A 14,723-nucleotide genomic window follows, 5' to 3' on the forward strand; every position below is an offset into this window, starting at 1 on the left:
CCTTTCTCAGGACCTACACAGCCCCCGCTACCCTCACCTAGTGCAGTTCTGGGGACTCACCATTCTATTGGATGAAAGAGGAGTCAAAGTGTGAGACGCTCAGTCGTTTCCAACTCTTTTGGATCCCAAGGACTGTAGCCCGCCAGGCTCCTCTGTCCATGGAGTTCTCCAGGCAAGAACACTCTCCAGGAGTGGGTTGCCATTTCCTGCTCCAGGAGATCTTCCCAACCCAGGGATCAAACACAAGTCTCCGGCACTACAGGCAGACTCTTTACCATCTGAGCCACCAGGGAAGCCCATTGTCTCCACCAGACTAACTTCCTTGATGGTTTCTCCAAGATACAAGGTCCATTTCAGTCTCAGAGCCTTTGTCCTCCTGTTTCTCTGCCTAAAATGACTTTCCTCTATGAGTGGTATATCTTATTCCCTCTTGATTTAAATGCTACCTGTCCAAGAGACTTTTCCTGACCAATTTCCCACTCCTGCTATCACTCTATGTTTTCACACTGCTTGATTATTCTTCAAAATCTTCACCACTATCTGATATTATAAATCATATTTGTTAATATATTTACTAGTCTTCAGCACTAGAATATAATATTAATCAGAGTAGGGACTTGTTTCATTCATTATTCTATCCACAGCATTGAAAACTGTACATTGTAGGAACTCAAAATACTTGCTGAATGAAAAGTATGGATAAATATAATTGTAAAAAAATTCTAATTTCCATAAATGTAGTGCAATTAAACTATACTAACTTTGTCTCTAACTGTACAGGAACTGTTTTTATATTCCTATAAAACTCGTAACAACTCTTTAGAAAAGAACACAAAACCAAGTATAAATAAATAAACCTAACTCTTACTCACTGGTTCGAAAAGTGATATTTCTCAATTGAAATGGAATAGTTTTAAAATCAAGCTGAACTCCACTATTCACAATAGCCAAGACATGGAAACAATCTAAAACTACCTAAATTTCCACTGACATAGAATAGTTAAAGAAGATGCAGTATTAATATATATAATGGAATACTACTAAGTCATAAAAAGGAATGCAATAATGCCATTTGCAGCAACATGGATGGACCCAGAGATGATCATAGTAAGCAAAGTAAGTCAGAAGGAGAAAGCCAAATACCCTAGGATATCACTTGTATGTCGAATCTAAAACATGACACAAATCAACTTATCTATGAAAGAGAAATAGACTCATGGACATAGAGAACATTCTAATGGCTGCCAGGGATTGGGGAGTGGTAGAAAAGGAGTGGATTGGGAGTTTGGGATTAGAAGATGCAAACCATTATATATAAAATGAATAAACAACAAAATCCTACTGTATAGCACAGGGGACCATATTCAATATCCTGTGATAAAAGCATAATGGAAAAAAATACAGAAAAAAAATACAGAAAACTGAACCACTTGACTGCACAGCAGAAACGAATACATTATAAATCAACTATACTTCAGTAAAATAACATTTTTAAAAAGTCAAACTGAACTCTTCATAATTTTAAAATCAAGTAAAAAAAAAACAAATAATAAGCAAACAAACATTTCAAAGGTCATGAGGGATATATACCAGGATAAAAAAATTATTGACAATTTTGCACACTAATAGCGATAGCAAATGATATTTAAGATTTGACAATTGAATTATGATCACGCTGCAAATAACATTAACTTAGCCTATATAATTATTTTACTAACAAAAGTTTTTTCATAGATCATCCACTGATCTTTACCTTAATTGCTCAAGTCCCAAAATAGTCAGTGTTAGTAACTCCAGCCTTAATGATTGGAAGGGACTGCTGAGTTTTACATTAAAGCCTCTGCAGTCTAAGGAAACATTTCTGTCATTATTCACTGTAGTTGTTTCACAACAGAGGAAATTATGATTCCTCTGATAATGATAAAAGACATATTTTGAAGTGTATTTATAAACCTGGATGATATTCAAAAGGAAGATGATACACATGACCCATTATCATTCCCTGAGGCGTACTTGATTTTAATGTTTACATTTTTCCCCTGATACTGATAGTGACTTGGTGATCAATCAACTATTTCTATGACTTGTGACCAATGGCGAGTTTGAGGGCTGGTCAAACTTACAGGTGTGGGCTTTGGTCATCAAAGAGTGAAACTAATTGGCTCCTGTGGGAATGGTACCTGCAACCCCAGACTCATTAACCCCACAGGAAAGCAATGCCTGCAAGCATACCAAAACGTACCACACAATTATCTTCAAAATGTGACTCATGTCTAGTTGGCACTGGTTTTTAAAAGTAAAAATAAAACATTCTGTTTCACTAATTATTTTCTTATTCCAAAGAGAAAGAATCTGAGGTAGATATATGGAGAAAAACATACACAAGGTTTCCTCTAAATTTTTAAAAAGCTATTTCTAAAGATACATAGCGCAAAGCCAAAAATGGTCAAGGATTCTAAAAATACAGTGTTTACTTAAAGTGCCAAGCCTGAATCAAGATATCATTAATCATGTTAATGATGAAGGGATTTCTATTTCAAAGAGCATATTATGAACAGAAAGACATACTGAAATTTTTCAGAATTCAGGAAATTGACTTTCATCCAAATCTTTGCACTATAACATAAAGTATCGTGTAACCTGGGGGACACATTGAGTTTCCACTTTGGCTATTTTATCCTCTCTTATCTTTCTCTCCCAGGTTATTTTCTTGAATCTGCCTGCAATGCAAGAGATCAGGTTCAATCTCTGGGTCGGGAAGATCCCCTAGAGAAGGGAATGACAACCCACTCCAGGGTTCTTGCCTGGAGAATGCTAATGGACAGAGGAGCCTGGAGGGCCACAGTCTGCAGGGCCACAAAGAGTCAGACACAACTGAGTGACTAACAGTTTCACACTTTCAAACTCAACTTACTTTTCTTCTATGTTCCGGATCTACTGCACAAGCTGAACATCCCCACTTATACGAAGATTAAGTTTAGGCTCTCAAACCCACTCTTTGTTCCCAATGCCTGAATATACTAGTCATTCATTCAACATGTACTTACTGTGCTGAGAAATACACACAGTAGATAACCAACTAAACTTTTCCTATCACTCAGCAGCTCTTGTCTCTTTTTCCAGTTTGAAGTATTACACATAAATATTTATGTATTAGCTTTTTATTTTTTCCTCTTCTCCAATATTAGGCTGATGACAGCTGACTTTCAAACTTTACTATAAGACTCAGGGTAAAAACGTTCCTTGCAATCCACCTATCCACATTTTTCCCTTGTGGGCTTTGATCCCTTCAAAAATAGAGACATCTAGATTGCTTCCATGTCCTGGCTATTATAAACAGTGCTGCAATGAACACTGGGGTACACAGTGTCTCTTTCCATTCTGGTTTCCTCGGTGTGTATGCCCAGCAGTGGGATTGCTGGGTCATAAGGCAGTTCTATTTCCAGTTTTTTAAGGAATCTGCACACTGTTCTCCATAGTGGCTTTGCTACTTTGCATTCCCACCAACAGTGTAAGAGGGTTCCCTTTTCTCCACACCCTCTCCAGCATTTATTGCGCAGGATAAGGATGCTTGGGGCTGGTGCACTGGGATGACCCAGAGAGACGGTATGGGGAGGGAGGAAGGAAGGGGGTTCAGGATTGGGAACACGTGTACATCCGTGGTGGATTCATGTTGATGTATGGCAAAACCAACACAGGATTGTAAAGTAAAATTAAAAAAAGAAAAAAAATAGAGACAATTCAAGTCTCCACTTTCTCTGCCACTGCAGATCCTGTCCCCAAGAGCCTATCATTTAACAATATAAATAGGACAAGAAGTTTGCAGAAGCGTGGCTAAGGCAATTTTTGAGGAAAGATCCTAAATATTCCCCTTCTCCCCCTGCCTTAGAATAAACAGGCTACTCCATCTCTCCAGAACATTTTTTGTCCTAAATGCAAATACCAAAGAATGATATAAAATGATATATTTCTTCATTACTTATTAAAGAAAAACTGAGGTAAAATATTATAAATAATGTCAATAACCTGACAAACCAGATTTTATATCTTTCTCAATTCCAGGATTCTAACACACTGTATCTGGATAAAGAAGATAATCCAAACTGGTTTTTAATCTCCTATCAAAGCATTATTGAACTTAACAACATTCATAATAGCATTTCATACTACAGGCATATCCAGTAAAGACCATTTACCACTTCTAAATTTAGTCAATATATTAGTAACACACAATTCAGACTTTTGTCATATTTCTAATCTATGGGCATGCATGATAGAACAGTTTGTTGACTTTTGATAAAATTCTACTGGTCAACTGTAAGAAAATACTTCTCTGACAATTATCAGCACATTTTCAATGTTTATGAGAGACTATATCTGGTGAAAGGATTAACATATATGATGAGTCCTTTTCTAAAATAAAAAAGGGGTTGAGCTGACAAGAACTTTCTCAGAAATCTCACATTTTCTCCATAACCTTGCTATCTGTCTGCAACTCCTGCTGCTGCTGCTGCCAAGTCGTTTCAGTTGTGTCCGACTCTGTGAGACCCCATGGACGGCAGCCCACCAGGCTCCCCCGTCCCTGGGATTCTCCAGGCAAAAACACTGGAGTGGGTTGTCAGTTCCTTCTCCAATGCATGAAAATGAAAAGTGAAAGTGAAGTTGCTCAGTCGTATCTGACTGTTCTCGACCCCACTGACTGCAGGCCACCAGGCTCCTCCGCCCATGGGAGTTTCCAGGCAAGAGTACTGGAGTGGGTCACCATTGCCTTCTCCAGTCTGCAACTCCAGGAGCAGCAATAAGATAGAACCTGCCTAATTGGTGCAGTACCTCATAACCCAGTACCTTGTGACCTATCAATATCTGATTAAATTTCATCTCAAGAGAAGTACTTACAAGAATAACATTAAAAAAAAATTAAACATATGAAATTCCAACCGGCATGGGTGAAATAAATAACACTACTGCCAAGAATCCGCCTCCAAGGTGGGAGACCTGGGTTTGATCCCTGGGTTGGGACGATCCCTTGGAGGATGGCATAGTAATCCACTCCAGTATTCTTGCCTGGAGAATCCTCACGCACTGTAGCTGACCAGGCTGCATCCATGGGGTCTCAAAGAGTCAGACATGAATGAGCAACCAAGCACAACAATGCCATACAAACTCAACAGCCTTTACATGTGATGATATCACCTTATTTATATCCATCAAAGAGAGAGACAACTTCAGAAACTGTTCAGTGAAAACAGATGGCCAAACATCAGGCATGGTTTGAGTCCATTATTCAAAAAAGATGTGAGTGTATGTAGGAAAGACTATATCTCAGCATTTATAACAGTGGCTTTCTATGAATGGTAGGATTCAGTTCACTTTTCATTTCTGCTTTGTAATTTTCTATAGTGTTTGACTCTGTAATTAGCCTATTTCTTTATATTTACAAATAAATGCAAGAGGTGCATTTGTATTTCTGAAAATTAAGCCACTTATTTCCAAGCAGAAAACATAAATCTCCATTTTGATTTTCAAAACACCTTGGGCGTCCTCTTAGAGCATGTATCACATTAAATCAGTTATTTGATTATAGTCATCCCTTGGTATCTGTGGGGGATTGGTTCCAGGACCTGCCAAGGATACCAAAATCCAGTGCACTCAAGTCTCACAGTGGCCTGTACACCTGCAGTTTGTGCATCTGCATACATAGAAAGCCAAAATATTTAGTGAAAAATATCTGCATATCAGTGAACCTGGGCAGTTCAACAGTACATGAACCGTGAATTTTCAGATGTTCAAGCTGGATTTAGAAAAGGCAGAGGAACCAGAGATCAAATTGCCAACATCCATTGGATCATAGAAAAAGCATGAGAGTTCCAGAAAAACATCTGCTTCTGCTTTATTGACTACACCAAAGCCTTTGACTGTGTGGATCACAACAAACTGTGGAAAATTCTGAGAAAGATGGGAATACCAGAACACCTGACCTGCCTCCTGAGAAATCTGTATGCAGGTCAGGAAGCAACAGTTAGAACTGGACATGGAACAACAGACTGGTTCCAAATAGGAAAAGGAGTATGTCAAGCCTGTACATTGTCACCCTACTTATTTAACTTATATGCAGAGTACATCATGAGAAACGCTGGACTAGAGGAAGCACAAGCTGGAATCAAGATTGCCGGGAAAAATATCAATAACCTTAGAAATGCAGATGACACCACACTTATGGCAAAAAGCAAAGAAGAACTAAAGAGCCTCTTGATGAAAGTGAAAGAGGAGAGTGAAAAAGTTGGCTTAAAACTCAACATTCAGAAAACTAAGATCATGGCATCTGGTCCCATCACTTCATGGGAAATAGATGGGGAAACAGTGGAAACAGTGGCAAACTTTATTTTTTGGGGCTCCAAAATCACTGCAGATGGTGATTGCAGCCATGAAATTAAAAGACACTTACTCCTTGGAAGAAAAGCTATGACCAACCCAGACAGGATGTTAAAAAGCAGAGACATTACTTTGCCAACAAAGGCCTGTCTAGTCAAGGCTATGGTTTTTCCAGTGGTCATGTATGGATGTGAGAGTTGGACTATTAAAAACAAACTGAGTGCCAAAGAATTGATGCTTTTGAACTGTGGTGTTGGAGAAGACTGTTGAGAGTCTCTTAGACTACAAGGAGATCCAACCAGTCCATCCTAAAGGAAATAAGTCCTGAATATTCATTGGAAGGACTGATGTTGAAGCTGAAACTCCAATACTTCGGCCATGATGCAAAGAACTGACTCATTGGAAAAGACCCTCATGATGGGGAAGATTGAAGGCAGGAGGAGAAGGGGACAACAGAGGATGAGATAGTTGGGTGACATCACCGACTTGATGGACATGAGTTGGAGCAAGCTCTGGGAGTTGGTGGTGGACAGGGAAGCCTGGTGTGCTACAGTCTATGGTGTCGCAAAGGGTCAGCCACAACTGAGAGACTGAACTGGGCAGCTCAAACCTGAACCTGTACTGTTCTAGGGTCAACCTCAGTTAGTCTTCCCGGCCAGCGCTAAGCTCCTCTAAGACCAGTCATTGCTTTTCACCAACACTTCCCTGTGTTTAACTCAGAGCACAGCACGTGGCACATAACAGGTGCTCAGCAGATTCTGACTGCCTATATAGCTTGTCACTTTGATCCACTACCCTCTAGCCTCCACTACCTGGCTCCAGCTGAATCACATTTACCTCTGCCAGATGTCATAAAGTCTTTAAGATAACATGGGACAAAGACTCCAATGTGTATGCATTTACACACTGAAACACACTTTGCGGTAAAAAAAGCTGTCATTTGGCAAAGTTAGCTGAGCCACTACTGGAATCGCTCTTCTGGCCCATGTATGCACAGCAACATGAAAATAATGGAAGCTGAGAGTGCAAGAGAGCTGGGGTAGTGGAAAATATCAGACTTAGTAGTGGAGGGTCAGTATGAGATGGACAATTGGACAGCCACATCAATTGAATTATAGCAAAGGGCTGGTATCTTTCTGTTGTGCTTCTTTTGTATCCTGCTGAAAACCAGGCAATTTCTAGCCTTCAACATAACAAACAGAACTAAGGTTTACGTTTAGTAGTTTAGGTAGCTAATTCTACAAAATTTTGAAAATTCAGCTAGGTTTCTGCCAGCAACAACCTCCTTACCACTCCTTGGAAATTAGGGGGCTTATTCCCTGACCCCACATCCTACTTTCCAAACTACTGCTAATGCCTGCTAGTGCTCCTGGTCCACACACTCCCCTCCTTCCCAGAGAGGCTCCAGGATATCTCTACAGAAGAAATTAAGGGGAACATTCTGGTTGGAGATGGGAACTAGGGCACTTGGCTTGAAGCCACAGCACAGAGCAAGGATACTGTTTTGACACTGATGGTTTTGGGTTTTACATGGGTAGTTGGGTGGTTAGGAGCATCAAATGGCTGTCCACCTTCACTCCCTAACTTTGCTCCTTAGTGACTGTATCATACTGGGCAATGTACTTAACTTTCTGCACCTCACTTTTCCATCTGTAAAAATGTAAATAACAATATTACATTCCTAAGATGGTTCCTGGGAGGAGTATGTGGACAATGTATTTTTTTTAAAAAGTGCCTAGTACATAGTACCTGCCATGTAAATGTTCATTCTTGATAATGTTTACTTAGACTGAAACATATATGTACATATAAAATATTTATATATGTTATTTATGCATATATATACCCACATAGATATATATACACATCTTTTACAAATATTTTTGAAAGGAGGAATTCAGGATGATTATCAGAAAAGGAAGCACTGAAAGTCCTTCCAAGCACCCCTCAGCATTGTGCCATTTCCCCCTTTTGCTACACACACAGGACCCTTTTTCAATTCTTCCTGCCTCCTCAGGCCTCCTGCTAATTATCTCAGCTACCAGCAACCATTCTTCCCCTCAGATCACAGCTTGACATCTCTCACCTGATGCCTGCAATTGATTCTGTACATCCCTCTGTCTCTGTCTCAACCAGTGTCAACTCCATCATTGTCTCCCTCTGGTAATCATTTACTAAAGACAAGAAGAGGATTCATGAAACATCTGTTGTGTGTCCCTGTGTGACTTGTAATCGATTCCCACCACTCTTTTTGACCCTGCATAAAAGTGAAAGTATTAGTCACTCAGTTGTGTCCGACTCTTTGAGACCCCTGCCTATAGCCCGTCAGGCTCCTCTGTCCATGGAATTCTCCAAGCAAGAAAACTGGAGTGGGTTGCCATTTCCTTCTCCAAGGGATCTTCCCAATCCAGGGATCAAATCTGGGTCTCCTGTGATGCAGGCAGAGTCTTTACTGCCTGAGTCACCAGGGAGGCCCTAACACTGCATAGCCTCTCAGAAACTTGGAACCTTCCTAGGTTGTATTTCTCTTTGAGATTCTGCATGAAAGGGTCAAATTATTTTACTTTTTCTTCAAGGGTCACACACATAACTTCTAGAGAAAGTAATCATTTCAATTTTAACATGTAAAAAGATATTTTTCTTATACTTATATTTCAGAGCTAGGAGTATTGCTTGCATAGTTGTAAACATGGATGTAAGTATCTTAACCTATATTTTCTAAATCCCAGGTTTACGTAGGGAACACAATTAGGCATCCCTTCTCCCATTAATCCTCAGAGCTAAATTTTAAAATCAACGCATGGTTACGGTCAGGTATGCATAACATCATAGTAGGCAGATCGAACTCTTCACAGATTGAAGGAAATTTTGGCTATAAGCCCAGTGCTAATATTAATGAGAAAGTCAACCCAAGGAGAGTCCAGCAGACCTGGAACAGAAGAATCAGAGTGATGAACACTCACAGTGTTACTGTAACTCCTAGCCATGAAAAAGCTGCCCTGGGAAACATATGGTGGTGTCTGGCAGACAAATCCCTTAGTGTCGGGCATACCAGGCATGCCAACTCTGTTTTCTTCGAACACTGGAAGCGTGTAACTCTCCTTTCCGTGATGATGCGACCTCAGCCAAACTTCTGATTTAGGTTCCCAGGGAGTTTTCTACCAACAGTTACAGGATGCACTCCTCAGGCCAAAGCAAGCAGTCTGCACACTTAAAAGTTATACATGTATCTTATTTTCAATTAGTAGTCTGGCAACCCAGTTTATTTTCCAATGGCAGTCAATATTTTCACATCTTAGTTTCTGGATTTCAAAACAGAGAGCCAGACCCTATTTCACTAAATTAATGTAGCTCTGAGAGAAATTTCCATAGAGAATTGATGAGTTACTATGCATCTATATATATTCAAATATTCCTGATGTTTAAGCTGGTTTTAGAAAAGGCAGAGGAACCAGAGATCAAATTGCCAACATCTGATGGATCATCGAAAAAGCAAGAGAGTTCCAGAAAAAATATCTATTTCTGCGTTATTGACTATGCCAAAGCCTTTGACTGTGTGGATCACAAGAAACTGTGGAAAATTCTGAGAAAGATGGGAATACCAGAATACCTGACCTGCCTCTTGAGAAATCTGTATGCAGGTCAGGAAGCAACAGTTAGAACTGGACATGGAACAACAGACTGGTTCCAAATAGGAAAAGGAGTACGTCAAGGCTGTATACTGTCACCCTGCTTACTTAACTTCTATGCAGAGTACATCGTGAGAGACGCTGGACTGGAAGAAACACAAGCTGGAATCAAGATTGCCGGGAAAAATATCAATAACCTCAGATATGCAGATGACACCACTCTTATGGCAGAAAGTGAAGAAGAACTAGAGAGCCTCTTGATGAAAGTGAAAGAGGAGAGTGAAAAGGTTGACTTAAAGCTCAACATTCAGAAAACAAAGATCATGGCATCCGGTCCCATCACTTCATGGGAAATAGATGGGGAAACAGTGGAAACAGTGTCAGATTTTATTTTTCTGGGCTCCAAAATCACTGCAGATGGTGATTGGAGCCATGAAATTAAAAGACGCTTACTCCTTGGAAGAAAAGTTATGACCAACCTAGATAGCATATTCAAAAGCAGAGACATTACTTTGACGACCAAAGTCCGTCTAGTCAAGGCTATGGTTTTTCCAGTAGTCATGTATGGATGTGAGAGTTGGACTGTGAAGAAAGCTGAGCACCGAAGAATTGATGCGTTTGAACTGTGGTGTTGGAGAAGACTCTTGAGAGTCCCTTGGACTGCAAGGAGATCCAACCAGCCCATTCTGAAGGAGATCAGCCCTGGGTGTTCTTTGGAAGGAATGATGCTAAAGCTGAAACTCCAGTACTTTGGCCGCCTCATGCAAAGAGTTGACTCATTGGAAAAGACTCTGATGCTGGGAGGGATTGGGGGCAGGAGGAGAAGGGGATGACAGAGGATGAGATAGCTGGATGGCATCACTTACCTGATGGACGTGAGTCTGAGTGAACTCTGGGAGTTGGTGATGGACAGGGAGACCTGGCGTGCTGCGATTCATGGGGTCGCAAAAAGTCAGACACAACTGAGCGACTGAACTGAACTGAACTGATTCCCCAAATTATAGATTAGAAATGTTGGGACATATGGATGATTTACAAAGGTTAATGTGAAAAAGAAGATTCATGATTTCTAAACTGGGTGTAGGGACTTCCCTGGTGGTCTGTGCTTTCCATGGCCAGGGGTGCAGATTTGATTCCTGGTTAGGGAACTGAGATCCCTAGTGCCATGGGGTATGGCCAAAAAGAATAAGAAATAAATAAATAAACCGGGTATAAGTGAAATAAATCATTGACTTGTTTTGCACATCTTAGATTTCCTTTCCATACTTCTTTCTTGCCAATATGTGAGGAGCCCAAATTCTAAGAGGTAGAATGGAAGTACCAAATTGCACATAGTTGTATGAAGGGGTGACAGCGGTGAAACAAGTTAAGAGTTTACTATAAAATCTAACGCAGAACACCTGTTGTAGCCAGAATCAAGGGTATTTTCACATGAAAATATCCAAGAACTATTTCTGTAACATTTGAACTTTTAACAGGGAAAGAATTCTAACAAATTTCAGACATATGAACTCTATAAGATACCCTCACCATTTTAAATTCTCTTTTCAAATAAAAACATTAATTTGCCATTGAATTACCTACTTTGCATTTTTCCATTCATTCGCACAGCATACATTTCTAGAACATCCACTAAATGCTAAGAGCCGCGCTGGACAACTGGACTGGAACCACAAGACACCATCTCTCTGTGAGGAGTTCATTGTGTTTTGGATGGCCCCCCAATCAAAACATTACCTCACATCAAGGCATCTGCTAATTGAGGGACAAACCAAGGACAGGCTCCAGTGTCAGTCTTGTCCTGACTCTGCGAAGCAGGCCACACCACAGCCTGTCTTCAGATAAGATAATTATATCTGTGTTTTAATCTCCCTCTTCCTTTCCTGCTTCTTATTCATCTTCTATTTCCCCAACCTCATCTCCTTTCCCCCCCGCCTCCACACCTCTTCTTTCTCCCCCTCCTCTGTCCTCTTCCCTCCCACCTCCTTTTTTTCTTTGGCATTCAATTTTTGTTTTGAGGATTCAACTCCAACACACATGTCTGCCAGGTGGTATAATTCTTTTTTAAAAAAACAATATGGGTTTGTTTATTGGCTCTGCTGGGTCTTTGTTGCTGTGTGCGGGCTTCTCTAATTGTAAGACAGCTCAGGCTCTGCATGAGCTTCTCACTGAGGTGGCTTCTTTTGCTGCTGAGCACGGGCTCCAGGCATATGCGCTCAGTAGTTGCAGCTCACTGGTTCTAGAGTGCAGGATCAGTGATTGTGGCACACGGCTTAAGGGATGCTTCACAGCATATGGGAAATTCCCAGAACAGGGATCAAACTGGTACCACCTGGATTACAACATGTATTCCTAACCCCTGAACCACCCGAGAAGCCACCGGGGTATAATTCTTTTAAAAAACATGTGTCCTTAATATCTCCTAGGGGTTTGAAGGGGTTCACAAGCTTTCCAGAAACTGTTTAATTTTTAAATCTTAATGATAATTTTATTTTCATCAGGATATAAAAGTAAACATTTTATAGAAATAATTCAACCCTGAAATACTTTTTCATTTATTTTTACAGAATATATTTCAGCTTCAATTTTTTTCTAATTGAAATACTTAGCACCTAGTAGGGATGAAAAATATATTCTAAGGCATCCATAAAAATAAGCCCTTCAGAAACACAACTCTAAACAAATGATGCTATGCTCTGCCTAAAGAAACTGCTTACTTAACTAAAACAAATGCACACAGTTAAACTGCAGAAACTCATCTTTAATCTGAGGCTATCTATGTTGCCAGTACAAACTGAAGACAAGGATGAGATAGGCTCTTAAGGAAACAGAAAAGATTACCAGATTTTTCTGACATTCACATACTGAATACTGTGAATTTATATAGTATCACTTATCCAGCTTTTAATCCACAGAAAAAAATCCAAAGTTTAATAAAATGCCATCAAATTCATCCATGCTAGTACTGCTCTTCATTGCCATAAAAGTTGTTGATTATTTGCCAGAAAAATATCTTCATGCTTTTTAAAAACCACAAACAGCTTTTAAATGAAGTATAAGTCAAAGATTATTCTGAATGTCAGCTATTTAGAGATATGAATCTTTTTTAAAAAGTTTCTTTTTAAGTTCTATTTAGTTTAATTTGGGTAGATCTATTGAAATAGAAGGCCTACAGGAAAGTATTGATGAGAAAATGTCTATCCCACCCTTAGAGCCACCTTATAGCTTATGAGACCTGAATCTGGGAATATGACAGCAGAGAGGAACATTGAAAGTCTATTTTATTCCCATCCTTCTCTTCTCCTAAGTGTGAGAGAAAGAACGGCACTGGATGTTATTGGAATTCAGTGGTAGGCTTGAACCCTTCCCAGAGTTCCCAGATCCCCTGGTGCTGAAAGTGTCAAACCTTTAATTCTAGGTTGCTTCCTTCACCCTAATATAGGACAACAATCTCTTGAAAACAGATTTTTAAGTTCTCTCCCTCTTTGAGTTCTGACTGCAGAACTTATAAAATATTGTTTCATGATATATGTATATTTGAATTTAAAGTTAGGAAGTCATTCACTTACCATGGTAAATTAGTTACAGACATTGCAGCAATTTCTGGAGGAGTCTTGTGGCACAGTCTTCTCTTGGTTTCAAAGTAGGGAATGAGTAGGTCAAGTAGACAAGACCGTCAGGAATTTTAGCTTTGCTACCACAATGACGCACAAACCACTTATTTACTCACACTTTGGGAAAACCTGAAAAGAAAAGGAAGAAAACAGTATCTTTAGTACCTAGTTCAAATGTTAAGACACTCATAAACCAAAGAAAATTAAACCAAGTTTATGATAAACTGAATGCTTTTTCTGGAAAATAAAGTGAGTGAAAGATTAATAAACTGTCAATTCTCTGAAGCAAAAAATACAGAGGGAACAGACTGTATTTTAGAGGCACTGAACTTTTTTCCCACTAGGGTCAATCAATTATGTGGTCCAAATCAATTTTATACACTTGTGATAAAAAAGATCAAGATATTAATTAGCTCATAGCAGATACTGAAAAAAGCGTTCCTTGGGACAAATTGTTGTTATATGCAAAGTTTTAATAAAAAATCATTCATTACTACATCTGAACAAATAAGAATTTATACTGAGTAACACATGGGAGGTAACCAGCATGTTTTTAGGTAACAAACATTTCCACACATTTTTTGGAGCATTTACTCTGTACAGTGTTCTATGATTTTGAACCAAAATTTTCTTAGGGTACGATTAACTTCATGGTACTACATTAGGCTCTTTCATTAGGTCAGGTCATAAATCTGTTAACAAACATTCATTGAACATATACTATGTATGTTCAGGCTATCCTAGGTAGAGCTCTGGAATAAAGACAAATGGCACATGAATAAAACATCGTCTCTGCCATCAAAATATTTAATATAAAAAAGATAATTATAATAAAATAGGGCAAGAAAAATTTCCACAGAGTGTATGGGAATACAGAAGAGGGGCTTCTAGCCTACTATTAAGAGATTTTTGGAAAGATATCTAAGGAAAATATGTCCCATACTAATACCATCAAATATCATTGCAAGCTTCAAAAAAAAAAAAAAATTAAAGTGACAGAATAGACAGAGTTTATCCCTTTCTCATAGAAACCAATCTTGAGTTTTAAGAAGGCCAAGGCGGATATGCCAACTTCATGGACACCAGGTATACAGGCTCCTTTTTTGTT

General features: G+C 39.3%; 1 protein-coding gene across 3 annotated transcripts in view; it reads right to left on the reverse strand.

Annotated features, from left to right (window-relative positions):
- The window catches only part of OXR1 (oxidation resistance 1), a 517,492-nt gene that overhangs the window by 408,308 nt on the left and 94,461 nt on the right, over positions 1 to 14,723 (reverse strand). For all 3 annotated transcript variants that reach the window (XM_069600384.1, XM_069600382.1, XM_069600385.1), the window contains one exon: positions 13,571 to 13,744. In XM_069600384.1, the coding sequence (XP_069456485.1) occupies positions 13,571 to 13,593 (23 nt within the window). In that variant the 5' untranslated portion in view covers positions 13,594 to 13,744. The remainder of the gene's footprint in view (positions 1 to 13,570; positions 13,745 to 14,723) is intronic.

This window comes from Ovis canadensis, chromosome 9, assembly GCF_042477335.2.
Source record: "Ovis canadensis isolate MfBH-ARS-UI-01 breed Bighorn chromosome 9, ARS-UI_OviCan_v2, whole genome shotgun sequence".
NCBI classification, from domain to species: Eukaryota; Metazoa; Chordata; class Mammalia; order Artiodactyla; family Bovidae; genus Ovis; species Ovis canadensis.